The 27,417-nt window shown below is 41.7% G+C and overlaps 2 protein-coding genes across 9 annotated transcripts; one reads left to right on the top strand and one right to left on the bottom strand.

Annotated features, from left to right (window-relative positions):
• Positions 1 to 586: 586 nt before the first annotated feature.
• Positions 587 to 15,748, top strand: LOC110713118 (protein FAR1-RELATED SEQUENCE 5-like). Of its 3 annotated transcripts, XR_002509775.1 has the most exons (3): positions 587 to 914; positions 1,316 to 1,376; positions 14,803 to 15,748. XR_002509775.1 is itself a non-coding variant. In XM_021891581.1 (2 exons), exons 1-2 carry the CDS (start codon positions 13,804 to 13,806, stop codon positions 15,057 to 15,059), a joined length of 834 nt encoding a protein of 277 aa, XP_021747273.1. In that variant the 5' UTR covers positions 13,417 to 13,803; the 3' UTR covers positions 15,060 to 15,748. The 3 variants fall into 3 exon arrangements, 1 of the variants encoding a protein (XP_021747273.1); XR_002509774.1 differs by lacking the exon at positions 1,316 to 1,376 and having other exon boundaries at positions 600 to 914; XM_021891581.1 differs by lacking the exons at positions 587 to 914; positions 1,316 to 1,376 and adding an exon at positions 13,417 to 14,380.
• A 3-nt stretch (positions 15,749 to 15,751) lies between these two features.
• On the bottom strand, positions 15,752 to 25,886 carry LOC110713117. Of its 6 annotated transcripts, XM_021891580.1 has the most exons (13): positions 21,026 to 25,857; positions 20,727 to 20,932; positions 19,444 to 19,536; positions 19,204 to 19,331; positions 18,226 to 19,076; positions 17,887 to 18,150; positions 17,622 to 17,784; positions 17,480 to 17,517; positions 17,355 to 17,398; positions 17,015 to 17,122; positions 16,820 to 16,904; positions 16,632 to 16,730; positions 15,752 to 15,930 (listed from the first exon to the last, which is right to left on the bottom strand). In XM_021891580.1, the coding sequence occupies exons 7-13, from the start codon at positions 17,707 to 17,709 to the stop codon at positions 15,844 to 15,846; spliced, it is 549 nt and encodes a 182-aa protein (XP_021747272.1). In that variant the 5' UTR covers positions 17,710 to 17,784; positions 17,887 to 18,150; positions 18,226 to 19,076; positions 19,204 to 19,331; positions 19,444 to 19,536; positions 20,727 to 20,932; positions 21,026 to 25,857; the 3' UTR covers positions 15,752 to 15,843. The 6 variants fall into 6 exon arrangements, 4 of the variants coding, with proteins under 4 accessions (XP_021747272.1, XP_021747271.1, XP_021747269.1 ...); XM_021891579.1 differs by lacking the exons at positions 17,887 to 18,150; positions 18,226 to 19,076; positions 19,204 to 19,331; ... (1 more) ...; positions 20,727 to 20,932; positions 21,026 to 25,857 and having other exon boundaries at positions 17,207 to 17,398; positions 17,480 to 17,879; XM_021891577.1 differs by lacking the exons at positions 17,887 to 18,150; positions 18,226 to 19,076; positions 19,204 to 19,331; ... (1 more) ...; positions 20,727 to 20,932; positions 21,026 to 25,857 and having other exon boundaries at positions 17,355 to 17,517; positions 17,622 to 17,879.
• Positions 25,887 to 27,417: the final 1,531 nt, after the last annotated feature.

Here is a 27,417-nt window from a genome sequence, read left to right as displayed (position 1 = left end):
CCACAACCCTAGAAATAAACTACTCGTGCATAATTAAAACTAAACTAATCAAAGCAATTAAAATAAGCATAATAAAGAACAAAACGATTAAATAAAGCATATATAATTAAAAGCAATAATAATAAAGCTAATAAGAAAGCAATAATGACAAAACTAAAATAAAGAAGAAAAAATTAAATCAAGAACAATAATATAAAGTATACGTAAAACAAATAAATAGCATCCAAAGAATTTAATACTAAAATAAATATTTAATAAACTAAAAAGAACAATACTAAAACAAAAACTAAAACTAAAGAAAAAGCAGCAAAAAAGTTCCGTAAAGAAAACTAAGTCAACTAAAACTAAAACAAACAAAATAATAAGCTAACCTCTATCCTACGTAACTACTACCTCCTTAAATAAGAGTAGTAAAAACAGAGAAAGTAGAAATGGAGGGTTGTGAGACATTTGGGTATTGTCTCACAATGGCAATTTTGCAATTAAGTGGAAAATAAAGTAAAACGGGGCTGGTTTTGGAGGGAAACGAAACGATTCAGCTAAAAAATAAAACGGAGTGGTCCTAAAAGAATGATAGTGACATTTGAATAAAATACTAATATTCTGAGGCGATAGTGACTTATGAATAAAAAATTTGTACTTGTTGAATAATTTTCGGAAAAGGAAAAAAATTAGTCTTCTTCTACCTTATTTCTCCCTAACTCTAAAAGGCAAAACTTGTTGAAGAAATTTCAGAAAAGCATCTACGTTAGGCGAATGCAATGGATGGAGATGGTGTTACTCACGACGAAGCTGTCGTTAGTAACACCGGGGATGATGACGTACTGATGCTCGATCTGGTGAATGATGGCGAAGGAGGAGGTCAGGTCGAAGAGATGAATGACGGTGCTTCTTTAAGTGAGTTATTGAAAGGGGTAAGTATTTAACAAATGAACACTAAAATCGATTTATAGGGTTTGATGTTAGTTAAAAATGTGATTTATTGTGAAGTTTGTGTATTGAGTAATATTAGGCAGTAAATTAGGGTTCAATCGTAGTGGATTACTGAAATTGTAATTGACAAATGAAGTGGAAAATTGAATTGGAAAATTGAATGTGTATTAGCAGTTCTGTTGTCTGAAATTGAAGATCACTGGTATGTTTTGTGTCATTTGGTTAAGATGGAGTAGTTGTGTTATTGTTAGCATTTGATTTTGTCTATTTAATTATTATAGTTTCTCAGTCAAATGGAAGTATTAAATCCACAAGTAATTCTTGAACTGACTTCCTTAATTCTTAACTGAAAGATATTTAATTTTAAGTTAGTATTATGCAGTAAGACATGGAGTTGTTGAAGTAGTATAAACAAAGGTTCAGTGGTGAGTTCTCCCAGGAAGGTCAGTTTAAATATGAAATTTTGCAAAATCCTGAAGTAAAAGGTTGATATTGAATATTACACATATTATGCTTTGCGCCCTACTCTTGATGCTACTATCTTAATATTTTCTTTAAGTTATCCTTTGTTGTTGGGTAGTTGTTAAGATTAATTAGTTGTTGGATATGTCTATGGTTTTATTTTTTATAGTTTCCTCCTGGCATATGTGTGTGGATGTGGTGTTGTATTTATTTTTAAAATATGGATGTCTATTATATATGTTGTTATATTTATTTTTGAATGAAGGTTGTGGTTGGTGAAGAGTCTTATAAGACTCCAAAGAAAGGCTTTAGTAGTGTTGCAATATCAGTTGAGATAGAGGAGTTTGTTGAAGTGGATGTTGGTCTTCCTCCTCCTTCAGTTGGGATGGTTTTCCAGTCATGGCAGGAACTTGATGAATATTTTAGGGAATATGGGAAGCAAAATGGATTTGGTGTTGTTCGTACTAGTTCTTGTAAAGTAGGGAAAGGGCCTAATGCAAAAATGAGAAGGAATTGTTTGTGAACATGTGAGTGCTTTGGGTTGCCTGATAGGAAGCGGAAGAAGGTGGAGGCTAGTCTAGTGACCGATGCTCAGGTTGTTGAGGATGAAGCGGTTGGTGTGAAGAGGAGGAGTAAGAAAGTTGAATGTCCTGTGAATGTGTATGCTAATTGATTAGGGGATTTTGCTCCCACCAATCACCATCTGACAAGTGGACCAATCAGGTTCCGCCATGTGTCCGCCACATGGGCCAATAGGAGCCTGCCACGTGTCAAGCAATGATCCGTCCACCTTGGACCAATTACGACACGACACGTGTCCTTCCCATAACACCTGGGATAACCGGTCACCTAGGCCCAACTTCCGAGGGAAGCCCATTCAGCCCAAGGTTAACCTAAACCTAGATTGGCACGTTTCCCGAGGTTATAAATACCTCCCTTAATCCTCATTAAGGGAGATAACATGCTGATCACGCTAAAAAAAGCAGATTACATACATTAAATACTCTCACCTAGAGAGACCCAATCACTTTAATTTCCGCATTAATTACTCCTTAATCAAGTACTAACTTGACCGTTGGAGGCGGAGCTCCCACCACCAGGAGTCTCCGTTGTTTTGCAGGTACAGGCGTCCGGTTCCAGTCTCGGAATTGTAACTCTCCCGCAGGACATCAGAAAACCCCGAAACATTTGGCGCCGTCTGTGGGGAGAGTACTTCTGAGATGGCATCCACGTTTGTACCGACTCCTGAAGAGAGACGTCCCCTAGACGACCCTCAAGTTCAGTCGGACCACGATACTGAGAATGAATTTGAAATTGAAGCTCACACAGGACCCTAAGGGCCCGACGTACCCGTCATACCGAAAGGAGGGAACGGGAACATCTTCAAACTGGAAGTGAGCCAGCAGGCGCACCGCCTGTTCGGCAGCAGCCGACTGATGGAACTGCTCCCATCACAAGGAACGAACTCATGACCTTCATGAGGGACTTCAAGGGAGAAATTCAAGAGTTGATCAACAAGAAGCCGCCTGCTCTGGACAAGGAGCAGTCGGCTAAGAAACCCTCCACTTCACAGAAGAGGAAGCCAGTTCAAGGGCGAGAGGCGACTCCTCATCTTAAATCTAGGAAGCGGGAGCCGACTGCCCTTGATTTAACAAAATACCGTTTTCCTACTCCATGAACTAGGAAACCTGTTCGTCATATTCAGGCGGACGGGTCGAGGAAAACATACACAGACGCTCGGCTACTGCTAGAGCAGAAGAAGAGTGACCGATTGTCAAAGTCGGCCTCTACTTCAAACTTCCAAGACAGTCTGCGAAATACCTCGATGAGGCATACTCAGTCGTATCATGAGAGTCAGTCAGGCGGCACCTCCCGTCAGTCCGGCTATCATAGCGACCAGGCGGTACCAAACTTACCGTTTGTACCGCAACAACATTATTTCTTACAGCCACCTCCGTTTGGTGGACATGCAGCAAAAAATGTCCAACCTATGGACTGGCAGCTACGGTTGCTTAGACTTGGTGAACAGCCGTCGGCCTTCTCCAAGGAAATGACTGAAGCCGCTCAGCCGGCCAAAGTGAAAAATATATTAGTAGGCGCCTATGACGGCACTACTAACCCAGAAGACCATCTGATAGCATTCACCAACCTGATGTACCTTCAAGGGTTGGATGATCCCACTTGGTGCAAGTGTTTCCCAGCGACTCTCAAAGGAATCGCACAACAATGGTTCGGCAACCTGCCGACTGGTTGTGTAAATAGCTTCAGGACGCTTGCTTACTTATTCACCTCCAACTTCGCCATGAACATCCCTGCGAAGAAGACGACCCTTGATTTAGGAACAATTCAGCAGGGCGAGAAGGAGGGGCTTCGTTCTTACATCAGGCGGTTTAACCTGATGAGAATACAGATTCAAGGGTTACCGGATGAAGTAGCCTATACTGAATTTTTCAGAGGTCTCAAAGACGGGTCGACCTTCAAATTTGATTTGGTCCGAAAGAGGGTGGCGACTCTTCAAGAGGCCTTGATTGAAGCGGAAGCCTATATACAGGCGACTGATCTTTGTAGTACGATAAAACAGTTATACGGGAGAAGGTCCAACAAAAGAGAAGGACGACATAAACAGTCGTCAAACAAAGACGAGAAGAGAAAAGAGGTCTGGGCGGCTGATTCCTCTAAACAGCCGGCCCAGAAAAAGAAGAAAGAATTCAAACCATACTCCCCAAAGTATGCGTTTAACAAGGATAGCAAATTTATCCTAAAGGAAATCAAGGGACGGATCTCAATTGAGAAGCCGGTCCCCATGAAGGGTTCTGCAAACTATCGGAACCAAGAAAAATTCTGTGATTATCATGAAGATGTTGGTCATCACACCAATGAATGCATCAGTCTCATGCGGTATCTGGACCGCCTGGCTGAGCAAGGTGATCTTGACACTTATGTCAAGAAATCTACGGGGAACACTTCCTCAAAAAAGCAGTCGGCCAAAAAGAATCAAAAGGCCGACAGCTCCGATACAGATGATGCAGTCGTCTACACCATTGCAGGTGGCTTCTCAGGAGGCGGCCCCACTATTAGGGGCAACAAAGACAATATCAGACGGTTAGATGTAAATTCCGTTCACCAAGAACGGCCCTCCAAATATTCATTTCCTGAGATTGTCATCACTGAAGAAGATCTAGGAGGGGTAAGAGGGCCGCATGACGACCCTATCGTCATTGAATGTAAAGTGGCCAACCAGAGAGTTGGCCGAATCCTCATAGATACCGGAAGCTCCTCAGATCTCATCAGTAGCAAATGTCTGTCGAAACTAAAATATCAGACTGATTGCATACATCCGGCATCCCACCCTTTAGTAGGGTTTGGAGGAGGAGTCGTCCATCCAGTGGGACGAGTGGATTTACCCATCCGCCTGGGCGAAAAAGGGGAAGGACGACACATGGTAGTCCGATTCCTGGTAGTAGAAGAACTCTCGGCCTACAACATGATTCTGGGACGACCAACCTTGAATAATTCCAAGGCTGTTATAATCCCATCTCTTATGTTGCTCAAGTTTGAGAGGGATAATGGAACAGTCGGGTCCCTAAGGGGAGATCAGAGAATGGCCCGAGAGTGCTATCTCTCGGATGTCAAGCCCACTGTTATGGCCGCTGGGTCGAGTGGTGGAAAAATAGACCTTGACAATGTCCAGGAGAGTGCGCCTGTTCAAGAAGCAGGCGGCAAGAAGAGAAAGGCATCCCAGACGGGGGCCGCAAGAAAAGACAGAAAATAGCAATCATTGGCAGAGCGGTCGGATGAATTCCGCCCTCAGCCGGCTGGTGAGCATACGGACCTGATCTTAGACGACTCGCGTCCTGACCGAACAGTCAAAGTTGGGACGACTGCTCTGAGAGTCCTGGGTGACGACTTTTACAAACTATTGAAAGAATACAAGGACATCTTTGCATTCGAAGTCCACGAAATGCCAGGCATTAGTCCTGACCTGGCGGTACATAAACTGGCTGTGGATCCGACAAAGAAGCCGGTAAGGCAGAAGAAGCGGAACCATGGCGAAGAAAGAAGTCAGGCGGCAGCCGCCGAAGTTAAAAAATTACTTGATGCAGGGTTCATTCGGCAATGTTACTTCCCAGATTGGGTTGCAAATGTGGTGCTTGTTAAAAAGCCGAATGGCACCTGGCGAATGTGTGTGGACTACACAGACTTAAACAAGGCGTGCCCCAAAGACAGTTACCCTCTGCCTAAAATTGATAACCTGGTCGACTCAACAGCCGGCCATGCTTTGATGAGCTTTATGGACGCCTACTCTGGTTTCCATCAAATTCCTTTATGGAAGAAAGATCAGGAGAAGACGGCCTTCGTCACTGATCAGGGGTTATACTGTTACACGGTCATGCCGTTTGGTCTTAAGAATGCCCCGGCCACTTTCCAGCGAATGATAAACACTGTGTTCTTTGATCAAATTGGGAGAAATGTCGAGGCATATATTGATGATATGATTGTCAAGTCAAAACTTCAGAAAGATCATCAGTCGGACCTCCGAGAAACTTTCGCCACACTCAGGCGGCACCATGTCATGCTCAATCCCAAGAAATGTGTCTTTGGAGTTGAGTCTGGGAAATTTCTCGGATTCCTTATCAATCAGAGAGGAATAGAGGCGAACCCTGAGAAGGTGCAGGCGGTCATTGACATGCAGTCGCCTCGTACCATCCGAGAGGTTCAGAAGTTAACAGGTTGTCTGGCGGCCTTGGGAAGATTTCTAAGCCGATCAGGCGACAAATGCCTATACTTTTTCCAGGCAATTAAGAAAAAGGCAAGGTTTGAATGGGGGCCGGATGCTGAGGCCGCCTTCCAGAAATTAAAAGTTCACTTGCATTCCTTGCCGAGGCTGGTCAGCCCTTTGCCCAAAGAGGATCTCTACATGTACCTGGCCGTCTCTGATCATGCGTTAAGCGCTGTGCTCCTTGCTGAAAGGGACGACTGTCAGCTCCCGGTCTACTTTGTCAGTCACGTACTGAAAAATGCCGAGTTGAGGTATCCCTTAGTGGAGAAATTTGGTCTTGCACTCTTCATGGCTGTTAAAAAATTGAAGCCCTACTTTTTGGCACATGCAGTCGTCGTGTATACAGACCAACCTATCAAGCGGCCACTGACCATCATGGAGTCGTCAGGCCGAATGATCAAATGGGCCATAGAATTACAGAGCCTCGAAGTTACTTTCGAGCCTAGAAAAGCAGTGAAGGGGCAAGCCTTTGCTGACTTTATTGTTGAGATGACTCGTCCTCCTGACTCTCAAGTTCCAGACCAAGTCTGGAAGGTATATGTGGACGGAAGCTCTACTTCAAATGGTTGTGGAGCAGGCGTCATATGTCAGTCGCCAGAGGGCGACAGGTACGAGTATGCTCTACGCTTCATTTTTCAGGCCTCAAACAATGAGGCAGAATATGAAGCTTTACTAGCCGGAATCCGCATGTGCAAGGCGGCAGGGGCAAGAAAAATAGACGCCTGTTCCGATTCACAATTGATAGTGAGTCAGTACAATGGCGAATACGAAGCAACCCATCCGGCCATGATCAAGTATTTACAGGCGGTCCGACAAGCAGTCGGCTCCCTTGAGGATTTCCATCTGACCCAAGTGCTGAGATCAGAAAACAACCAGGCGGATGCACTTTCAAAATTAGCATCATCCGCCTCCTGTGATACTCCTCGAACTGTTTTTTGGGAAGTAATGGAGAGGAGAAGCATTGAGGAAGAACCTATTGGAATCTTAGACAGAAGCTCAACCTGGATGGATCCAATCAGGGCATATCTGACAAATGGTACCCTGCCGGATGATCATCAACAGGCGGCAGCACTGAAAAAACGAGCAACCAGTTTTGAAATAATAAAGGGAGAACTTCACAAAAGGGGGTACCTTCAACCCTTCTTAAAGTGTGTTACTCCAGAAAAGGGACGAGAGATACTAGACGATCTTCACTCTGGTTACTGTGCTTCCCATATAGGCGGTAGGACGCTTGCTCAACGGGCAAGGCGGCAGGGCTACTTTTGGCCTACTTTAGAAGCAGATGCGATGGTGATGGTGAAAAAATGTGACAAGTGCCAAAGGTTTGGCAAGCTAATTCACCGTCCGGCTACTGACCTCACTACCATTCATAGCCCACTACCGTTTGCTAAGTGGGGCATGGATATTCTGGGTCCATATACGCCTGCTACAGGCGGAAGGAGGTACATACTTGTTGCCGTCGACTATTTCACTAAATGGGTAGAGGCGGAGGCTGTAAAGGGAATCAAGACGAAGGATGTAATTTCATTCATTTGGAAAAATGTCATCACTCGGTTCGGGGTTCCCATGTCTATGGTTTTTGATAATGGTCCCCAATTTGAGACGCCTGTTCTCAAAAGCTGGTTGGGTGACCAAGGAATTGCACACTACTTTGCATCTGTCGGCCTTCCACAAGCAAACGGCCAGGTAGAAGCCTTTAATAAAATCATCTCAGACGGTCTCAAGAAAAAGATTGAACGAGCAGGCGGCCTATGGGCGGATGAATTACCACATGTTCTCTGGGCCATTAGGACGACTGAAAAAGGAGCGACTAGAGAAACTCCATTCCTCCTAACTTATGGTGCGGAAGCTGTTCTTCCAATAGAACACTACGAGCCGACTCTTCGAGTAATGCTATATGACGAAGAGGCAAACTGGGAAGCCATGCGCCTGGCATTAGACTCACTTCCTGAAAGGAGGGGCAATGCTGTCTTGCGCCATGAAATTTACCGCCTGAGAATGACTAGATCATACAACAAAAAAGTACACAGGCGTCCACTCAAAGTGGGGGACTTTGTACTTAGAAAAATGGAAGCAGTTGGTAGGGCTAATGAGTCTGGCAAACTAACTCCCAACTGGGAAGGACCCTACCGAATCTATGAAGAGGTCAGGGACGGTACCTACCGTCTGGGAACACCAGACGGACAACCGTTGCCTCGAACTTGGAATGTAGATAATCTTAAGAAATATTTCTTTTGAATGATGTAAATAGTCAAGGGCTACTTAATAAAAGTTTGCATACTTAATATTCAATTTTGTACTAAGAGGGGCACGCCTACTAAACAGTCGGCTACTCTCCATTGAATGTTTTACTCTTCAGAGGGGCATGCCGTCTATACCTTTACAGTCGGCTACTCTCCATTGAGTATTTTACTCTATCTTCAGAGGGGCATGCCGTCTATACCTTTACAGTCGGCTACTCTCCATTGAGTATTTTACTCTATCACCATAGGGGCATGTCGTCTGGACATATAGTCGGCTACTCTCCATAAAAGAGGGCCGACTGGTTCCAAACACACAGCCACCCCCCTTATACTTAGCTAAAAAAGATTAGGGCCTGGTCGACCCTGTGCCTAAACAGGCGGCTACCCTCCTCTTACTTAGCACCTAGGTTCACCAAGAACTAACCAAGGCCACAAGCCGAATGATCAGACCAGGCGCCAAGCCAACTGATCCAATCTTCAAAACTAATACGACCTGTCCCAACATTATAGCAGGCGTCCGGCGGCGTCCCTCCGGATGAAATTCGTCGCAGAGAGCAGCTCCCTTTTGGGTGGAACATTGCTCTATAAACTAATTACACGACACCTATACGACTGTCCCCAAGGGCAACCACGTAGCCGTTTTTGAGACAAGGATAACTCTATCACTAACCAAACCAGTGGTAGCAGTTGACATCTGAGTCAGATGACCGCCTGTATTACTTGGGATAAATGCAGGGGGTACCTCTTGAGTTAATAGCCAACAAACATTGGCGAATCAAAAGGTTCAGCCGGCCTCCGCCGCCTGGTGCCTTTACTACTCAAGCAGGAGTGACGGCGACTGAGTAACACCAAAGTTAACTCATAGTCACTCTCTCAAACTTAGTATGGAGCCTAAAAGGTATGAGTCGTCCGCCTGTTTTTAGCAAACAGGGGCTCTCAACCACTACTCCTGCTAGGTTAACAACCTGAGTTAAAAGCCAACAAACATTGGCGAATAAAGGGGAACAACCGGTACCAACCGCTTGATACCTCTACTACTCAGTTACTTGGCGACTAGGTAACAATCATGTTTACTTGGTCAAACCACTTTCCTACTTGGTTAATTTTACAAATGACAGGACCGCCTGCCTAAAGGGGATCCAGTCTTTAAAATGGTTCGAATACCGATTGGATAAATGGCCGACTGATCGTCTAGCCTGGAAACAGACAACCAGTCGTCCAGGGGCATAGGCGGCGTGACTAACTATCCGTACCTGTCTGCAACTATCGGCCATGTAAAACAGTCGGTATAGTGTACAATTGGATATCAGAATATTCAATACTTAAACAAATTTGAAGCAAAATAAAAAAAAAAAAATCATTAAAAAGAAGCCGGTCATTAAAGACCGGCAAAATATTCAGAGCCCCGGCCCCCTGGCCGGGTAAATACAAACAAACGGCACGCAGGCCGTGGAAAGAAGACATAAAGCTTAAGAAGGGGGCAAATCTTCAATATTAGCAGCTGCCGCTTGGTCAGCACTCTTCTTGCTGGACTCGGCTTCAGCTGCATCCTTTTTTGATGCATTACCCCTAAGCGGCACAAGCGCCACTACCGGCTGCTCTTCCTCCTCCAACGCCTCTTCCTCATCAGCCGCCAGGATCTCTTGATTATATCTATCAGAACACTGGCGGTACGTTTTTTCCCATGAGGCAAAGTCGGCATTGGGGAAGAGGCGGCCCCAAGTCATGCGCTGGATTTGAGCAGAGTCTTCCATCATCTCCCGGACCAGCTCTTTCTTTTCTTGCTCGGCCTTTTCCGAGAGCTCCTGAGTAAGACTCTTCTCCTGGGTCACCAGGCGTTCCTTTACACTCGTCAAGGATTTCTCCAAGGTTTCGTATGAGGACATCTTTTGGCGAAGAGGTCTCAGCTCGACCTTGAGGTTGTTGATGGTCGCCTCCAGCTCGCTATTCCTCTTCTAGGCCGCCTCTAACTGAGCCCGGATAGCGGCGGTAGCCTGCGCCTGATAATAAAGAATATCAATGGTCAGAACTTCATTTTGGGCAATTTGAAACATTGCCTTATCACAGTCAGAGGCGGCCATAGCTTTTGCAGCCTTTACCTCTTTGTTCTTCCGGTCAAGCGGCTTGCAAAGGCCGTTCACTCGGAGCAGGGCCTAAGTAAAAAGGGGAACAGGCGTCAGTTTCCAAACAAAAAAGAAAACAGGCATCCTGGAATTCAAATACTCAAAAATATGCTAAGTATACCTCAGCAAGGACCCCTGCAATCCCGTCTAGGTCAAGGGTGCCGACACCCCTGACCGCCTCCCTTTCAGCTGGAGGAACGGCCTTGATCATAGACTTGGCCACCTCGACCAAGTCAGGCTCCTGAGGGCCGGCTGCATCAAGCATAAACAAACGGATTAGACCTAGTAAAGAAGGGAGCAAGTCTAAAATTTACAAGGACAACTTCATACTTCTAGGTGGCCCAGCTGAAGTTTTAGAAGAAGTGGCCGGCTGTTTCTCAGCCGCCGCATGTTTCCTGGCAGAACCAGGAGAGCTCGCAACAGTCGTCCTCCGGGCCTTGGGGTCCGGCTATTGGGAAGAAGAAGCTCTTGGAGCGCCCGTCTAAAAAAGAAGAAAAGAGTCAGTATATGCATAAACACAACTCCAAAAAGAGGGTAAAAGGTTCGAAGCCCACCAAGGGTGCCCCCTTGTTGGGGGAGTCGGTTGAAGACTGTTGCATGATGGAGGCCCGCAACATGGCCGCCGCAGTCTTGGAGGCGGTAATTTTGCTCATGGCGTCCGCTGCAAAAACAAATAGCAAAGTTAATAAGTCATAACAAGAAATGCATGGAACAACAGAGTATTCGACAGGCCGGCTACCTCTTGAGCACCGACTGCTGAGGCCACAGGCGGCCAAAAAGTACTCGTCGTAGAGCCATTTGAAGCTCGGGACGCAGTGCAGGGGTACTTGCTCTCGTACCCCTGAAGTAGAGTTCACCTTCGACTCTACTTTGAAGAGTCCTTTATCTAGGATCTCTTTGTTAGCCTTGGGGGGAACAGGCGGCATGCTGCGGCCGCCTGCAAGAAGGGGCGGATTCCTGTTCCACCTGTTGAAGCGCTTGTTCAGCTCTGTGTTTGAACTCTCAATGATGAGGAAGGTGCTCTGCCAGTCCTTCCATTTGTTTGCTTTACCTCTCGTCATGAGGTAGCCCCTGTGGCTCGTCAATTGATACCAGCCGGTACCGCCTGCCTTAGGGGTCCGGCTGAGGTAGTTCATGTGGGCGAAAGCCTCGAAGCTCGGCTCCACCCCGTGCAGTTCGCACCCGGCCACATAGCCGAGTACGTTGACCCAGGAGTTCGGGGATAACTGCCATAACCCCAACTCATACCCATCCAAGATCCGCTGAACAGCCGGATGTAGTGGGAAGCGCAGCCCAGCCTTGATGGCCGCCTCGTAGCAGCCAAAGCAGGCGCCATCATAACTGGTACCAGCCGGCCATACGACTGTGTCTTCTGGATTCGGCACGAACACTAAAAAGTCGGGGCCCATTGTGTGGTTTGCGATAAAGCTCTCCACTTTCTCTTGCATGGCCGTGATCCGGCCCCGAGGTACCGTGCAGTAGTAGGGGGTATTTTGCTCTCGGTGAGAGGCGGATGGCTCCGCCCAATCGTCCCCCTTCTCAACTGCGTGAGAAAGCCTCGCCTCTTGTAGGCGACTGTTTTTCTCTTCTGTGTCCAGAGAAGCATGGCCAGAAGAGCTAGACTCGGAATCGTCCTCTGACGAGTCCGAAGAGGACGACTCCTCCCCTCTCCCGGAGGGGCCCGCCTCCTCTCCTTTAAAAGGAGCAGGAGAGAATGTAGAATTGTCAACGGTAAAATGGGAAGGGGTCACTTTGACTCCTCCCCCAGAACTGCCGGCTTTCAGGCCGCTTTGTTTCACTTCCACATCTGGCGCCTGGTCAGATGTTTCACTAATCGGCACCCTGTGGGAGGAGCCGTCTGAGTTTGAGATCCTGGCAGTCTTTTTTGTCCTGGCCATCATGCTCTGCATATACACAAATACAGTCGGACTTTGTATAAAGGGCAAAGATGGGTCCAGAAAAGGGCAGGCGGCACTCCTAGTCCTAGATTCAGCCGTCCCCGGTGACCGGATGATCACTAACCTAGGTCGTTTCGTGTGCTTCCGTGGTGCCATTTCAAAAAAGAATAAAGTAAAGAGAAAATTAAGAGTAAGAGAACCGACGGTTACCTGAACGACTGACGATTGATGAAGTTCTGAAAATCCTTTGCAGTCGGCTTGTCAGAGCAGGCGGTAGGCAGAGAGGGTCCAAAATGTCAGAGCAAGTTCAGGGGTCCGAATGTTCTCTCACAAAGTTCTCAAGTGTGAAAATGACCGAAGTCAACACTCCTTTATATAGGCAAAGTGAGAAGGCGAAGGGTCACTTCCAGAATTCATAATTTGGGCGGGAGAATCTCTCAGCCTTTCGCCGAGTGACACCTGTAGCAGGTCGTCGCCTGTTACAGTGCGACACCTGTCACAGGTAACACGTGACCAGTCACGTGCCACTTGTGAGGGGCAAATGATTAGGGGATTTTGCTCCCACCAATCACCATCTGACAAGTGGACCAATCAGGTTCCGCCATGTGTCCGCCACATGGGCCAATAGGAGCCTGCCACGTGTCAAGCAATGATCCGTCCACCTTGGACCAATTACGACACGACACGTGTCCTTCCCATAACACCTGGGATAACCGGTCACCTAGGCCCAACTTCCGAGGGAAGCCCATTCAGCCCAAGGTTAACCTAAACCTAGATTGGCACGTTTCCCGAGGTTATAAATACCTCCCTTAATCCTCATTAAGGGAGATAACATGCTGATCACGCTAAAAAAAGCAGATTACATACATTAAATACTCTCACCTAGAGAGACCCAATCACTTTAATTTCCGCATTAATTACTCCTTAATCAAGTACTAACTTGACCGTTGGAGGCGGAGCTCCCACCACCAGGAGTCTCCGTTGTTTTGCAGGTACAGGCGTCCGGTTCCAGTCTCGGAATTGTAACTCTCCCGCAGGACATCAGAAAACACCGAAACACTAATGTTAATGAACGTGGGGAGTGGGTTGTTCAGAGGGCAGAACTTAAGCATTGTCGACACAGACCCACTCCGGGGAAGGCTAAGAATATAAGTAGGTTGTGGAAGAAGTTTCTGGTGGAAAATCCACATGTTGTGAGGCAGCTTTTCAACGAGCGGCGAAGTGGGGTTCCCGTGGCAAAAATCTATAAAAAAATGGCCAGGGAGCGTAACGGGGTGGAGAACATGCCCTTTGCCTAGAAAGACCTTCATGAGGAAGTGGCTAAGCTCAGGAAAAGAATTTTTTATGAAGGTGACGCTAAAGCAATGTTTAGCTATTTCCAAACTATGGTTGATGATAACTCTGATTTTTTCTACACTTATCGAGTTGATGAAGAGGGTAGGTTGAAGGATGTTCTTTGGGTAGATGCTAGGTGTCGCATGGCATATGAGGAGTTTGGCGATGTAGTTTGTTTGGACTCCACATACTTGACTAATGAGTACAAGTTACCGTTTTGCAACTTTGTGGGAGTTAACCACCATGGTCAAACAATTATTTTTGGGTGCGCGCTTGTTAGGAGAGAGACTGTTGAGACCTTTGAGTGGGTTTATAGCAATTGGTTGGGGTGTATGAACAACAAAACCTCGGTTGCAATACTAACAGATCAGGACCCTGCGATGAGGAAAGCTTTGAAGACTACAATGAAAGGGACTACACACAGGTGGTGTATTTGGCATATATTGCAAAAATTCTCTACCAAGCTAGGAAAGCATCCAAATTATCCCGAGTTGAAGGTAGACTTAGAGAGTGTTGTGTATGATAGTTTGGACATTGAAGAGTTTGAACGACGGTGGGCAGAGGTGATCAAGAAACACGAATGTGAAACGGACGAGTGGTTGGAAGGTGTGTAGTTCTAAAATATGACTTTATTGTTATTAATTATTCCAACGGATGACATAAAAAGAAATGTTGTTGTCGGGTTTTATGCTTCTGTTTTTATGGTTTAAATACTGTATGCTTCTACTATGTATGCTTTTTTTGTAATGTTCTAAAATATTACTTATGTTTCTGCTAGAAGTACTATTATTTATGCTTTGTTGGTATTAATACTGAAGTAATTATGCTTCTGGTTTAATGTTGTAAAATATTAGTTATGCTTCTGCTATAATTACTATTGTGTTACACGCAGAGGCCTTTTCCTGGTTTGGGTGTGTGTTAGACAGGCCTTTTGGATCAGATCAGTTACATGAGATGTGTGTTGTTATACTTGTATTTTGTACCATTTAGTGTTTTGTTATTTGCCACTTATTTGATGTTTTTTGAAGGCTTGTATGGTGAACGTGATATGTGGATTCCTGCGTTCGTGAAGCATCTTTTTTGGGCCGGCATGAAAACAACCCAGAGAATTGAGAGTATACATAGTTTTTTCGATGGTTATTTGAGCCGGCATACATTGCTTTGTGAATTTGTGGAGAGATATTGTGAAGCTCTTGAGGTTAGAGCTGCGCAGTACTACAAAAATAAGCGAAGAGACCCGTTGAAATATCCTTTACAAACCGCCTATCAACGGGTCTTTATCTAAGGGGTCTGTTAGATAAACAGACCGCCTCTATGGATGTGGTCTATTTTTAAAAGATAACAGACCCGTTATGCAAAATACCAGGTTTGTTAGATTACTTTTTTTAGAGTAAAATATTAAAGATAAGAGAACTGTTGTAAAAGAAATAGGGTATGTTTGCTATATTAAAGAGACCCGTTAAAAGAGAAATAAGGTCCTTTTGAAAATTAACTTCAGACCCTATATCGAAGATATGGGGTCTCTTTGATATATTTTTTTTTATTTAATTCATCAATCTGTAAGATCCCTTCTTCACCTAACAGGTCTGTTAGCATACACTTTTTTTTTAATCAATAAAATTTTTAAATGGTTTTTTTTTCCAGCAATTTCTTCAATAATTACCTATTAATTTTCTTTTAAAACTAACCTGCATAATATGTAATTCAATAAAATTTGTTGACAAATAAATTTTTAGAACTACTTCATATATAATTCAATCAATCCACTTACAAAAAACTCACCCATATAATGTTGTGCCACCCACAATTACACCATTACAAAAAAAGACTAACTCTTAATTTTCTCCCATTCTACCATTACAAAAAAAAAAAAAAAAAACCATGGCACTATACATCAACCATTGTTTCCAAAAACATCAGCATTCTACCATGTACACCATTACTAAAAAAAAAAAAAAAAAAAAAAAAAAAAAACCATGGCACTAAACATCAACCATGGCACTAAAAAAAAAAAAAAACCATGGCACTAAACATCAACCATACTATCTTTGACTTCTTTATCAGCTTAATTAGTTTAGTTGCTTAAGCAAATATTCAACCCAAATATCTCGTATCTCATCAATTTCTTCCAATGAATAAGCTTCTTGAGTAAAGACCTGCAATGTAAATAGCAGAAAAAAGAATTAAATAAGGATCATGGAAGTAGTGAACTAAAGCTCAAAACTGAATTTCAGAACCAAAGCATGAAACTGAATTTCAGAACTAAATTGAATATGTGAACCAAAGCTTAAAACTGAATTTTAAAACCAAACTAAAATTGAATTTCCGAACTTATTTTCAGAACTTAATTTCAGAACTAAATTCAGGACTGAATTTCAGAACTAAATTCAGAACTGAATTTAGATCTGAATTACAGGACTGATTTCAGGCAAGGGCAATCCAGGCGGTGTTTGCAGGACAAGGGGTGTGCAGGGTAGGGGAGTGTGTGTAGGGGGTGTTGGCGCAGCTGCTACGCTGCTGGGCAAGGCATCAGGTGCCCTGCCTGCGAAGGCAAGGCTGCAGCTGCTGCCCTGCCAAGGCATGGATGTAGTGAGCTGCTGCCCTGCCAAGGCAAGGCAAGGCAAGGCTGCCGCCCTGTCAAGGCAAGGCTGCAGCTGCCCTCCCTGCCAAGGCATGGATGCCGCGAGCTGCTACCTTGCCAAGGCTAGGCGGCTGCGGCTGCTGCTGCCCTGCCAAGTGCATAAGTATATTCAAGCAAATCCTCTCACAATAACCAATTAGGCAGAAATATGTGTTAAAGTGAGCAAATTTTAGTCAGAAATATTCAGTTGAAACAACAAAGTATATGAGTTCTAACCTTGTCAGTAATCCATAACACCCTTTTTTCTAAAATCTCGAGCATGTACCGGCACAAAAAGTATCCATAGTCCTTCCTGTGTTTAGGATGGCTAGGACACTACAACAGATCATCCATGAGTTACTTTATTATGTGAAAGACCTAAAACCGATTATCGTAGGTTAAGTTTAAAAATATAAAGTGAATACCTTTGGTTGCTTCCACCCAATATATGCATCCTTTTTTATTTTCTTGATATCCTTGCGATGGAAAGCGCTAAATTGTTTGATTCCCCTACATAATTATGACAACATAATTAATGATAATAATGACAAAAATACCAATATTACTTGAACATCAATACAAATATAATGAAGTCGATAAATGATTACTCTACTGCTTACTCATTGATGACTGTTTTAGCAAACTCAGGTATGGTGTCTGCTCCACCTGGGTCCAACCAATAGACTATCCCATTCCAAGGGCTAATCACAGCTAACATCCAATTCCGACTACATACAAATTACACGAAAAGTAAATAAAATAACATATAAATAATTATCAGCTATTGTAGAGAAAACACATATTGCACGAACTTTTCATTATAAGGTGCAAAGAATAATTGATTACGATTCTTTCCCTCATTGCACCCAAACACACAAGCTAAGTATGTAGACGGGTTTTCCTTTTCTATTGTTGGATTCATTGGGGATAGAACATTGGAATCGCAAAATCCAAACATACCCGAAATTCCTTCTTCTTGACATTGCTCTTTCAAGTACCTTTCCCTGCCATCCATAAAAGGTCAAACATGCAAGAAGATATTGAAAATAGAAATTCTCAAATCTTAAAAATGTAAATGAACTTACTTCATGAAAATATTCAAGTGAGCAGCTCCGATCTCTTTCTATAAACACCAATTAAGCAAATATTCATAGTCAAGAGTAACATTAACCACATGTTGAGTCAGAAATACGGTTTTTTGGAAACTTAAGGAGATGGATTTATTACTCTTTTTCATTCCCAAAGCATGAGTTTTTAACGACTGTAACCAATTAGTAGTCACTTTTTCACAATCTTCAGCTTCGAAAAGATGCATGTCAGTGGTTGATGTTTGGGATGATGCCGATCTTGGGGATGGAGTAGTCACGTCTTTATCCAGGTGCACATCAGCCTTTCATACAAACAAACAATGAGGGAACAAGTAAATGCAACTCTTAACTTAAAATCAATTCTGAACTAAAATCAGTTAGTAAAAAAACTGATGTAACAATACCTTAACGGGAAGAATCAAGTGAATTGGCCAAGAAGTGTAACTCTTCTTAGCTTGGCAAACAAAGATTAATTATTCATTTGGACATGGCAAGGGAGCATTCAGCACAATATCTTCTACAATAGAGACTCGGCGGTGACTAGGGGGTAGCGATCGAACATGATTTCTGATAACTTCTCCTGCCTTATCTTGATAGACTTTCCCTTTAGCAACAATTACATGTCCTTTATCGCCGTCCTCAATGGCCAGTTGAAAATCACTCTAGCCCTATACAAGTCATGACAGAATCAAATTTCATATAAATAATTTACATTCGAAGATCTATGACTTTTAATACAATACCTCAGGAAAAGTGATATTGATATGTTTGAGGCCAAGATTAGTTGAGTTACCATCATGATTGTTCAGAAGTACATGTTCAGGTTGATTAATTTGCTCTGTTTGAGGCCAAGAAACATGGTACATCTCAGCCTCAGAGCTTTGAAGATGATCCTGTTGCACGGGAGGACTTATGTTAGCCTCATGACCACGTGAAACATTAGCAGCATCCTGAAATTGAGACTCCAACAATTGATGACCTTCACTTTGTTGTTTCTCAACCCCTCTAGTTAGCAGCTGTGTAAGTGGAATGTTAAGCATTCCATGGTTAACAAAATTATTTAATTGGGTAAAACCTAACCTATTACCATCAAGACCACCAAACCACCGAATTCAGCTTGACCACCAAAACCAAAACCACTCTGACCACCAAAACTAGTCTGACCAGAAGAACCAACCTGTTGACCATGACCAGACTGACCACCAGAACTAGACTGACCACCAGGCTGACTACCACCATTGCCAAATTGGCCAACCAGCCCACCCAAACTGCCAAATTGACCAGCATTTGATTGACCAAAGATGGCCATGAACGATTTCAATTGCTCTTGATTTAAGCATGAAATGATGAAAGACAATAATAAATTCTGATTATTTTTCATAGTTCCCATCTCTAATTGCATCATTCCGATTTTTGCATACAATTGGCTTGGTGCAGTTGGTTTGTTAAACCCAAAATATTCCTTATTTGTGATACCTGATCCAACTCCCGTCACTGAACCACCATGCTCACTCTTATTCAATGCTCTTGCTAATAAGTCATCCCGACCATTGCACACGAATTCTCCTCTTTGAGCTTGAGCCTCCACTGCAATCTGCAATTTAAAATTTCAAGGGACGTAATAGATGAAACCAAGTGAAATAAATTCAAATCAAGGCAATCATTCACAAGAATTTAATGAAATAAAATTTGTGCAGAAGAGTCTTCATTAGATATCTTACTATAGCTTAATGGATTTCCCTATCGACTGGATTATCAAAAAAATGATTCCATCTTTGACCTCAGATTGAGCTTTGATCCAAGTCAATTGTCGAGGCACTTGTGACACCCTGTTTTTCAAGTTCTTTTTCTTGCCATTGTACAAAATTAATTTAGACTTATGTTTGAATTATATGAAATAAAATTTTCAACACCAATATTGTATATATGGTAGTTACATATAGAATATTTGTCAAACTTACTATTTGTTCTTCAAAATATTGATACCCAAGTCGGCCTCCTCGATACTTTGAGGTCTTCTTCTTTGCCCTCACACGAATTTTTTCACTCAATTCCTACAAAAAAAAAATTAAGATTAAACTCATAAACTTATAAAGCATCAAAACTAATAAACTTATAAAGCATCAAAACTAATAAACTTATAAAGCATCAAAACTAATAAACTTATCAAGCATCAAAACAGAACTGAACTCAGAACGAAGCTTCAGAACTGAACTCTAGGATTGATCTCAGAACTGAGGTTCAGAACTGAATTCAGAACTGAGCTTCAGAACTGAACTCAGAACTGAGCTTCAGAACTGAACTCAAGAACTGAATTCAGAACTAAGCCTCAGCACTGAATTCAGAACTAAGCTTCAGAACTAAACTCAGAACTGAGCTTCAGAACTGAACTCAAGAACTGAATTCAGAACTAAGCCTCAGCACTGAATTCAGAACTGAGCTTCAGAACTGAACTCAGAACTGAGCTTCAAAACTGAACTCAAGAACTGAATTAAGAACTGAGGTTCAGAACTGAATTCAGAACTAAGCTTCAGAACTGAATTCAGAACCGAGTTTCAGAACTGATCTCAGGACTGAACTCAGAACTGAGTTCAGAACTAAGCTTCAGAACTGAGCTTCAGAACTGAACTTAGAACTAAACTCAGAACTGAATTCAAAACTAAGCTTAGGAATTGAGCTTCAGAACTGAACTCAGAATTGAACTTAGAACTGAGCTTCAGACCTGAACTCAAGAACTGAATTTAGAACTGAGGTTCAGAACTGAATTTAGAACTAAGCCTCACAACTAAATTCAGAACTGAGTTTCAGAACTGAACTTAGGACTGAACTCAGAACTGAATTCAGAACTAAGCTTCAGAACTGAACTTATAACTAAACTCAGAACTGAGCTTCAAAACTGAACTCAAGAACTCAGTTCAGAACTGAGGTTTAGAACTGAACTCGGAAATGAACTCAGAACTAAATTCAAAACTAAGCTTCAGAACTGAACTCAGAATTGAACTCATAACTGAGCTTCAGAATTGAACTCAAGAACTGAATTCAGAACTGGATTCAGGACTTAACTCCAGAACTGAACTCCAGAACTGAATTTAGAACTGAACTCCAGAACTGATTTCAGAACTGATTTCAGAACTGAATCGCTAAATTCAAGACTGACTTTAGGAAATGGTAGGGAAAAGAGGTGTTTGCAAGGCAGGGGATTGAGTCCAACACATTCAAATTATTTTATAAATATAAAAGCTACCTGAAACTCCTTTGAAGTACAATATTTGAAGAAGATCTCCCAATCTGTATCTTTTATGAATGGATATTTCCATGGGGGTTGTTGTCTGACAGCTCCATCTTCTAGATACATCCATCAAGTCTTAGCCTAGTCTTGAAAGCTTTCCATCGCTTAGAAGCTTGTGTCAGTATCCAATTTCTGCGATTCTCGATGACATAAAATCCCTTCTGCATTATTGGTACAGAAACATTAAACCTTCCTACATAAAAGCTTATTGTATGACTTATTCAAATGTCTTAGAACTGAATATGTTTTCTTACTGTGATAGCATTGTAGACTTCGTCTAAGACTCCATTTGGAAGGTCAGACCACTCCTTATAAGTAATCGTTACTCTTTCACGGGCAACAACACCAATGTAGGTGGAGAAATGAGATTTGTGCTCTCCTACTGGAATTCTTTAATAGGATGCCATTGTAAACGAATCTTGGTGCCTGCTTGGATCACCTTCCCCACCATAGCAAGTACAGTACGACCCCTCTCATCCTCACGCCTTATTTTCTCAGAATCCTCAGGATGTAGTGTGTCACCTTCATTGGATGGGCGTTTACGTTTTCTCTTTCTAGCCATCAACCTATAAAAAAATTAGAAAAATAAATTTAATAGGTTAGTTAAATGCAAAAATCATTGTAATAATGAAACAAAAATTTTAAGTAGGACATCCTAAGGAAAAACCAATAATAAAAAAAAAAGTTAGTACTTTATAAAAAAAAAATAAAAAATTACATTTGTTACGAGATCGCTTTCGCTTGACATTTTTTCGCTTCTTTGTATCTTCAACCCATGTAACCTCATTATGATCATCTCTCACATATATTGAAGAGCTGAGTCATCAACATTATCGTCCACTACTTTTCTTGTCCAAGAAGGAGTCTCCAACACACAATCGAAAGTAAAATCATCGATGGAGTGTCGAGGCCTTGGTGTTATGACAGCTAACCTTCGCTTATCTAAGGGGTCAGTCATATAAAAAATTTGTTTTGCTTGGGTAGATAAAATAAAAGGATCCTCTTTGTGACCAACCTTGTTAAGATTGGCCAAAATAAGTCCCAAGTTACTTTCTTCAACACCGTTGTTGCTGTCAACCCATTGGCATTTGAAAAGAGGAATCGAAAACATGGTGTAATGCAACTCACAAATCTCTTCAATGACTCCATAGTATCTCATAGTACCACCCACGGGATTCTTATCTTTTGCACTAGCAAAGTGAATAGCTTGATCCTCTAAAGTGACCCCACTGTTTTGCATAGTGTTGTGCTCATCTTGGAACTTTGTGTAAAAAGTGCAACCATTTATAACATATCCTGAATAGTATGTTACACTAAAGTCAGGTCCATATGCTAAACTCTTGACTCGATCTGAGATTACTATTGAAGAGTCATCGAGCTCCCTCATTACTTCATCTTTGAACCAAGAAATGAATGATTTTCTATGTTTGTCATCTAATGCCTTTTCGCTTGCTCTTGGATTGTACTTTCTCAAGTGTCTCATATGTCTTTCAACATAGGGTGCAACTTCATCCTCATTATGCAGAATGTATGAGTGTGCCTTGTTCCAATTGTCATAAGATATATCACGTTGCTTACGACCTAAGGTTCCCACACCATCCATTCGTCCACTATGACGGGATGTAGGAATCCCTATTCTCATTGAATTTATCATAAAATCACCAGCATATTGTAGTACTTCTTCATAGAAAAGTTGCTCAGCAATACAACCTTCAGGTCGATAAGCATTCTTCACATACCCTTGGTATGTTCTCATTTGCCTTTCAAAAGCCCATTGAACTCTCAAATATATTGGACCACAAAATCTTATCTCTCTTACCAAGTGAACCGTCAAATGAACCATGATATCAAAAAAAGATGCAGGAAAGTACATCTCTAATTGAGATAAAATTATAACAATTCTTCCTCCAAAGCATTCAAATGTTCGGGATCAATGACTTTACTATAGATTGCATTAAAAAACAAACAAAGTCTATTAATGGCATATCGAGCATTTTTAGGCAATATTGAACGAATATCTACGGGCAACAAATTTTGCATCAAAACATGACAATCATGAGACTTAAGGCCCATAAGTTTCAAACTTTCCATGTTTACCAGGTTGCGAATGTTAGAAGAATAACCTTCCAGCACTTTCACTCCGGCAAAGCTCTGACATAACTCGATTTTCTCTTTTCTAGAGAGGGTATAAGCAGCCGGTGGCAAGTACTTTTGACCATTCTCATTCTCAACCACATGGAGTTCATCTCTAATCCCCATTTCCTTTAAGTCATCTCTATCTTTCTCCCCATCTTTGGTCTTTCCACTAATGTTCAATAGTGTACCAATAACACTATCACACACATTTTTCTCAATATGCATCACATCAAGCGTATGTCTCACAAAAAGGAATTTCCAATATGGTAAGATCCACAATATTGAACACTTTTTGAATCCTTGCTGAGCAAGAAGTTTTTTATGCTTCTTACCATATGTGATCTTGAGATCTTTGATCTTTTCAAACACCTCTACTCCAGATAGTATCTTAGGGCGCACCCTAAACTCTTGATGTCCATTGAAGGCCTTTTTCAAGTTGCGATAGTGATGAGTACATGGAAAAAATATACAATTTCCATCAAAAACATTCTTCTTAGATACACTCAACCACCTTCCTGGAAAACCTTCCATGCATACGGGACAAGCAGTTTTCCCGTAAACTGTGTATCCTGATAGATTACCATATGCTGGAAAATCTTGAATAGTACAAACCAACAATGCTTTCAAATTGAAATTCTCGTTACGATGTGCATCGAACACCTCTACACCTGTTTCCCACAATATCTTCAAATCATCAATTAGTGGAGCCAGATACACATCAATATCATTACCAGGCTGCCTTGGACCAGAAATTAGTAGTGATAACATCATATACCTTCTTTTCATGCAAAGTGTAGGAGGTAATTTGTAGGTAATCAAAACAACTGGCCATGTACTATAAGTGCTACTCAATGATCTAAATGGATTGAAGCCATCTGTAGACAAAGCAAGGCGTAAATTACGCTTTTCTTTGGCAAATTCTGGAAATTCTCCATCAATAAACCTCCATTGTGGGGAATCAGCAGGATGTCTAAGCATTCCATCATCCTCTCGACCATAGACATGCCATGTTAACTTTTCAGCATCTCCGGCATTAGAAAATAGCCTTTTAAACCTATGTATTGGAAAGTACCATAATACCTTCGCAGGCACTCGTCCTTCATTCTTTTTGTATCGCGAGGCATTAAAAATTGCGCATCTCTCTAATGATTTATTCTCGTTTCGATACAACATGCAATCGTTAGGGCAAGCATGAATTCTCTAATAAGGTAAACCCATGACACTTAGTGTCTTTTTTGCCTCATATGTACAACTTGGAAGGACATTATCATCTGGAAGCATGTCTTTTACCAATTCTAGGATCATATTAAAGCTTTGATCACTTAAACCATGACCCGCCTTCAAGTTGTACAACTTAAGTATGGCAGACAACCTTGTGTATTTAGTGCAACTTTCATACAAAGGCTTTTCAGAGTCACTTAATAAGCTCTCAAATTTAGTGGGATCTTCATCAAAATTCTCCTGTACTACATGGAGCACTTCCTCTAATCTATCTCCCTCATTTGTATGTTGACCTTCATAAGCATTATCTGAAAAGTTACTCACCGAAGCTCCATCTCTACATTCTCCATGCCAAATCCAACACGTATATGTTTTGTCAAATTCCCATTTCTCCAAGTGATTAAGTATCTCTTCGGGTCTCTTATACAAGAAATTATGGCACATGTGACAAGGGCATGGTAGCTTATGGCGGCCTGCACTATTCTTAACTGCAAACTTAACAAATTCTCTTACACCTGCTTGATATTTTTGGGTCACCTGGCTTAGTTGTTGTTATCCAACTTCGATCCATTTAATATTTTCTACACAACAACAACTAAAATTATTAATCCCATCCTGCCCCTGCCCCTCTCCCTACACCTTTCCCCTCATCTTCTAATTATTAAATTGACAAAAAACATAACTCAGGAACCAATTAGCAACAAAATTGACAATTTGTGTACATGCATGATTCCATAGTGCATTTTTAATAAAAAAAAAAAAAAAAAAAAAACACACAATTTGAAATCCCAACCAACATTAAAGATGTCATACAATCTAAAATAATGAAGAATTTGAAGGGAAATTCAAACAACAAATTATCTCTCTCTTCATCACAATAAAACCTCAAAACAAAAACCCAGAACATTAAACATCATAAAGCACATAAACTAAAACCATCATAAAGCAAAGAAACTTAAACCATGAACCAACACTTGATATGAAATTTCAAGCAGCAGAAATCTGAATACACTTACAAATTTTAATAGGCAACCCAACATTACTAAAATAATGGCATATTCGATTGCCAACATTAACTGACTTACTGGTTAATGTTAAATGTCGAACAAGAACAAATTTTTATTAACTAAACTAATTTTAATACACTTACTGCCTCATTTCTATAATAGCAGATTCACCAACAAATGTTGAACAAGAACCAATTATTATTTCAATATTTCATTTCCGCAAACAAAACAATAATTCTAAAGTGAATTAAATGAAAAAATTCAGAAACAAAAAAATTATCAATAAATAAAACCCTAACAAAGCATACATGCATCAATTGAGCCAAAATTCTAACCTTTAAGTTTGATTGCGGTGGAGCCGTGGAGGAGCTGCTGTTTCGTTCCTTTTTTTTTTGTGATTTCGAAGAAAACCCAAAGATGAGCACGCTGCTACTCAACTAGCAATATCAGTGGCCGCATGCAGTAACCCAGAAATCCAATGTGCATTTGGGATTTTGATGAAAAATGAAAGAGATGAATGGACTTTCGGCAATCTGTAGAAAATTAGTGGTGAAATTGAAAATTTGAAGAGGGTTTTCTTTGATGAATTGGAAGGGTTTAAGAAATTTATTTTGAGAGGGAATGAAAATTTGAGGCGGCAATAATAATGGAATGAAGTATGGAACTCTGTAAAAAAAGGAATATTAGCATTTTTTTTACCATATGTAAGAGACCCGTTGTACCTAACAATAGGTCTCTATTTAAGAGATCCGTTGTAAATAACAACTGGTCTTTAATATGACCTTGTAATTTAAAACCGTAAAACATTATATTTTGGCGCCTACTATTACAGACCAGTTATGTGTAATGTAGGGTCTTTTATATAAAAGAGACCCGTTAAATTGCACAACGGGTCTCTTCCAGGGGGTATGTTTGCCACTTTTTGTAGTACTAAGAAAAGAGCTGATGATAACAACTCTTGATATGTTAGGCAGCCCATGACAGCATTCCCAGCTGAGTCTATGTTTCGAAAAATATATGTCGATGCCAAATTTAAAGAAGTCCAAAGGGAGTGCACTAGGCTGCTATATGTGACGGGTAGGGAGGCACAACTAAGTCTACATTACAATGTTGTACACATTTCAAGAATTTTATAGCAGATTGAATTTTGTTTATATTGTACATGTTACAGGTTTGGAGAAGCGGCAGATCTCTGATACATTGATAGAACATGTGCTTGAGGATATTGTTTGGTGGAAACCTAAGAATTCAAGGAAGGATGTACCCTCTCAGAGGAAACGGGTCTACAAGGTGACATACAATAGCAGCACAAAAGAAGCAGATTGTGAATGCATGTACTTTGATTGTCATGGTATCATCTGTCTCCATATGATTATGGTCTTTCAGATGAACAACTATAGAGAAATTCCTGATAGGTACATCCTACGTCGTTGGAGGAAAGATGTAATTAGGAAGCACACTAGAGTGAAAGTGAAGTACCATGATCCTAGCAAGACGGAGGCGGTATGTAGATTTGATAAGATGATGGTGAATTTCTCTCCCATTTGTTTAAAGGCTTCTATTTGCAAGAGTGCTTCCGATGTAGTGTTGAATGGTTTGCAGTTGCTTGATATACAAGTAGAGGAGAAATTTTCCATGTTAACCCGAAATAAATCTGACCTGTTAGAATGGGACACCTTCTTCTGTTTGTTTGGAAAAAGAGGCTTCACCACCTGATACTGAAAAGCAAGGCGGTTGTGCGAAGGACCTGTCTACACAACTTGCTACCATAAAGGACCGCAATTCCAAAGAAACCTCCTCACCATACCACTGCTTCGAGGTACAAGTCTTGTGTTGAAAATTCGAAAAAACCGGGTAAGAAGAGGAGTAGTGGAAAACAAGACAGTGTTGTTGATGGGGTTCTCAAAACAACCTTCAATCCTCTTTTTCACAGGTAAGTCACTGATACGTTTACAATGATTGAAGTGGAAAATAATTGTTATTTTATTTTTGGTTATCTCTTTGTTTTGCTTATTGGGTTTATTTGGTTCAAATAGGAACAACAACATCCATTTCCTATGATGGGTTACAACCCTCATTGTGTAGGAGGCATTCAAATGACATATGGAGATGGGTCTTTGGGGTACTTCACTTTGTTGCATGGGGTGGAGCGTCCTCCTTCTGTTGGGGTTGCTAATTCTCCAAGTTAGAGGCCTTTTTACCCCCCCCCCCCCACATCCACATTTTATGGCGTACCAACAGTACTATCAAATGCATGGATTGGCGATGCAAATGGGGGGTGG

This window comes from Chenopodium quinoa, unplaced genomic scaffold (genome assembly GCF_001683475.1).
Source record: "Chenopodium quinoa cultivar QQ74 unplaced genomic scaffold, ASM168347v1, whole genome shotgun sequence".
Taxonomy (NCBI): domain Eukaryota; kingdom Viridiplantae; phylum Streptophyta; class Magnoliopsida; order Caryophyllales; family Amaranthaceae; genus Chenopodium; species Chenopodium quinoa.
Note: the sequence above shows the minus strand (reverse complement) of the source record. Positions and strands in the feature narration are given on the sequence as shown.

Bases quoted from the DNA above. Each gene is read 5' to 3' on its own strand.
- LOC110713117 (XM_021891577.1), bottom strand. From the start codon at position 17,709: ATGCATCTTTTCGAAGCTGAAGATTGTGAAAAAGTGACTACTAATTGG. The intron at 17,518-17,621 runs GTAATAAATCCA...TGGTGTTTATAG, and splicing joins TGCTTTGGGAATGAAAAAGA to AAAGAGATCGGAGCTGCTCA. The intron at 16,731-16,819 runs GTATTCACTTTA...GATCTGTTGTAG, and splicing joins TTGGGTGGAAGCAACCAAAG to TGTCCTAGCCATCCTAAACA.
- LOC110713118 (XM_021891581.1), top strand. From the start codon at position 13,804: ATGTTTAGCTATTTCCAAACTATGGTTGATGATAACTCTGATTTTTTC. The intron at 14,381-14,802 runs GTGTGTAGTTCT...TGTTTTTTGAAG, and splicing joins AACGGACGAGTGGTTGGAAG to GCTTGTATGGTGAACGTGAT.